Source organism: Rissa tridactyla, unplaced genomic scaffold (assembly GCF_028500815.1).
Source record: "Rissa tridactyla isolate bRisTri1 unplaced genomic scaffold, bRisTri1.patW.cur.20221130 scaffold_33, whole genome shotgun sequence".
NCBI lineage: Eukaryota > Metazoa > Chordata > Aves > Charadriiformes > Laridae > Rissa > Rissa tridactyla.
In genome coordinates, this window is record NW_026529545.1 from 2255516 (window position 1) to 2258912 (window position 3397).

At 49.5% G+C, this 3397-nt stretch overlaps 1 protein-coding gene across 1 annotated transcript; it reads right to left on the reverse strand.

The window, feature by feature from the left end:
* Nucleotides 1–1469: 1469 nt before the first annotated feature.
* LOC128903427 (tubulin alpha chain-like) lies at nucleotides 1470–2002 on the reverse strand. The gene has a single exon (XM_054187438.1). The coding sequence runs from the start codon at nucleotides 2000–2002 to the stop codon at nucleotides 1592–1594; it is 411 nt and encodes a 136-aa protein (XP_054043413.1). The 3' UTR covers nucleotides 1470–1591.
* Between the last annotated feature and the right edge of the window lie 1395 nt (nucleotides 2003–3397).

Consider the following 3397-nt stretch of genomic DNA (forward strand, 5'->3'; position numbering starts at 1 on the left):
GCTGACTGTTGACCCCACCTTTACTTCTATACTATATCATAAATTGCAAGATTAAACACAAGAGCATCCCAGTCTAATTCTGTCTGGAATTACCCGTGCCCAAGCCTCTTAGGTGAACTTGCCTGATTTGCCGGCAATTCCAGTGTTGGAAACGGGTCTGTCCAGAGGAATACCTGGCTCGTCCTCTCTTGTGTCCTAGAGTCCCATCTGGGTCGCCAAAATCTGTTAAAGAATTTCACTGCTCGGGGGGTACCTCTAGGTTTGCGTTATTGACGACTCAGAGTTGGGCCATCTCCTCAGGGAGTGGCAAAGGCTGACAAGGAATATCTCGGTTATATACAGTTAAAACAAACATTACATAATTGGTATTTCTTTCCAAGAGGGTCTGGGTGTTCCCTTACAGCTTTTCAGCTCTCTAGTCTTTAGTAACTGCAAAAGTCCATACCGTTCCTCTGCCTCAGGTGATTCTTCATCGTCTCGTTCCAGTTCTCCTTTTGAAGTCGCAGCTCACTGCCGCGGTCTCTGGTCACCCCCGTCTCTTGTCTTCTTTAAACAGTCTTTACCTGTAGGATTCTTACAACCTTAAGACATTCTATTAATTACTTGCTTGTTGCGTGAAAGGGGCCAAGCGGTTTTGGCAGAAGATAAACCCCCTTGCGTTCTAACACTCCTCACCGAGGGGGGGGACCAGGTGTGGCTGGGTTTAAATTCGGAGTGATGCCCAATCCAGCACTATCAGTCCAATCGCGTTTAATATGTATTAAACTGTTACGGTTTGGACACACTGAGAGTGGACTGCACCTTCAGTCTAGTCGTGCTCCTGAACCAGCACGGCCACTCTCGAGTCTTTGGTCGCGTTCAGTGAGAAACCGAAACGACCAGCTACTGAAACAGCGCAGTTTATTTAAACAACAGGTATATAGGATTGACGGTGATAAATACACTGTCTGCAAAGCACGTGCAAATGAGGGTATACAAAACACGCGACAAGGTTATAAACGATACAGCCTGGCTATAAATGTAGGAAAGAGAGTCTAAGTTTCCCGAGGAAGCACTCGGTATGATCTAAGTCTTACCCACAGGCGTCCCTACGGGGGGGCAGAGAGGCTCAGCCCGGCGACTGATCCCAGAAGTCAGTGATGGAATTCTTCGCGATGGTGTCTTCCCTGGGTATCCCCCCTCTCTCGGGCTATTTTTATACTATTTGTTATCTTCACGGTGGAGTCTGAGTGACTTTAGTCATACATACTTTTATTATGGTTGGTGTAAAATTCTCTCGCTTCACAATTAAAGGTAGAGTTTACGAGAAATTCAGGGCGCAGACTCAAGAAGGAGTGGTTGCACCTTGGAGGCGGGTAGCCTTCGGGATGGAGGTGTGTTTTGGTATTATAATGACATTATAATGAGTAAAGTTCGCACAAAGGACAGCATTTCATCAAAATGTGACAAAACACTGGCTCCGAGTATCGAGCGGGCAGCTAATTGGCAGCTTATCTGTATCATGGTATCATCCCATCCCAATCCCACGAGGAGTCTCTCCCCCAGCGCACAAGAAAGCTGAAGTGTTTGAAGCAGACGTTTTGTGGACGTGCTATTCCTCCCCTTCCTCCTCTCCCTCCTCTTCCACAGAATCCACCCCCAGCTCCTCACAATCCTTCTCCAGGGCAGCCATGTCCTCCCGGGCCTCTGAGAACTCCCCCTCCTCCATGCCCTCCCCCACGTACCAGTGCATGAACACCCGCTTGGCACACATCACGTCAAATCTGTGGTCCAGGAGGGCCCAGGCCTCGGCAATGCCCCTGGTGTTGCTCAGCACACACACAGCGCGCTGCACCTTGGCCAGGTCCCCCCCGGGCACCACCATGGGTGGCTGGTAGTTGATGCCCACCTTGAAACCTGTGGGGCACCAGTCCACAAACTGGATGCTACACTTGCTTTTGATGGTGGATGTTCTTCTTATGGGTGTAAAACGTCTCTTTACATCCTTATGGATGTAAAACATCTCTTTAAACAACTGCTCCTCCACCGGCGTCCAAATATCCGAGCCTAGGAATTAACCAGCGACAGGCAAACTATTAGAATAGGCATCCCCCACCTCCAAAAGCCCCGGAAAGGGATTAAAACTGCTCTTTTCCCTCACCCCAAAAGAACACTGTTAACACTCAGTTCAATCAGAGCAAAGGGAACGGCGGGAGCTGTTCTCCTCGTTTACCTGTGTAACGATAATCAGCCAGGGGATGGGATTCGGGTCTCCGAGGCGGCCCAGCACGCAGCATCTCCACTGCCTCCTGCGAGATTTAATAGGGAAAAAAGACGTAAATTCCTCTGAAGGAGGAGCAAAAAGGGAAATTCTCGCTCCTCGTGGCGATGCAGCAGATGCCAAGGGGTGTTAAGTCCCTTCTTCGAAGAAGAGGGAGCAAAGCGGACCCGCTCGGGGCTTATTGAGGGCAGACCTCGGGTTTTATCTAATATCCCTTCATTCGGAAGTAATTCTATTCTCCAAATCGTCCCAGAATCAAACCAAACTCTTCGTAATGCACCAGGAGAGGGGTCTGGAAGCCCAAGAGACCTTAACGCGGTGACAGGCAGCACCCAAGCACCTCCTGTGCCTTCAGCAAAGAGATTCCGGCCCGCGCAATAGAAAACTCAGAGCGACTCCCAGCTCAAACCAGGAACAAAGTCCGTTCTTCATTAGAAATTGACGCTTCTTACCAGCACGTCGCCTTGAGCCTCGTGCAGGCAATGCAGAGACAGCTCCGGGTTGACCCGTCCCCCCGGCCCGGCGTTGGGAGAAGCCAAATGGAGCAGGTTTCTAACTACAAACACAACGAAAACCGAGAAAAAGTCAAATTTTCCTGGAGAAAAGGGTCGATAGGAGAGGGAGGGAAAAGAGGATGAGCGCAGCAGAGACCGGAGACGAGGAGAAGGCACAGAAAAGAAGTCCAATACCCCAAACAGCTCTACTTTAAAAGCCTCTTTAAAAGAGCTTCCACCTCTTGAGTCCTCTGGCGATGGTTTCTGTGCACGATCGAGGGCACGGGGTGTATTTTCTGGCCTCCACGTCCTTCACATCCCAAGTCCCTTCCAAATTGTTTCTCCTTAAAGAAAATAATGAGAATTCCTGTTAAATAACAAGTGCTCAAGGATTCCGTTTCCCTTTACCTACTGCTCCTTCCTTGCTTTGCGCCATCGCTCCCCGTGAAAACAGCCAGTGGTGACCTTTTTTGGAATAAAACTACCTGACCGCAGTCTTTTGGCGGGGGAGGGGAAGCCAAAAAGTGGGGAAAGTGGAGATAAAGGGGTGGAAAATTAATGGGAGGAAGTTGAACTGCTGTTTTTAAAAATATAACGTCATCACCCTCAGCGCTCGATCCGCCGTTTCGTGCCTACTTGGGAA

Bases quoted from the DNA above. Each gene is read 5' to 3' on its own strand.
- LOC128903427 (XM_054187438.1), bottom strand. From the start codon at position 2,002: ATGTTTTACATCCATAAGGATGTAAAGAGACGTTTTACACCCATAAGA.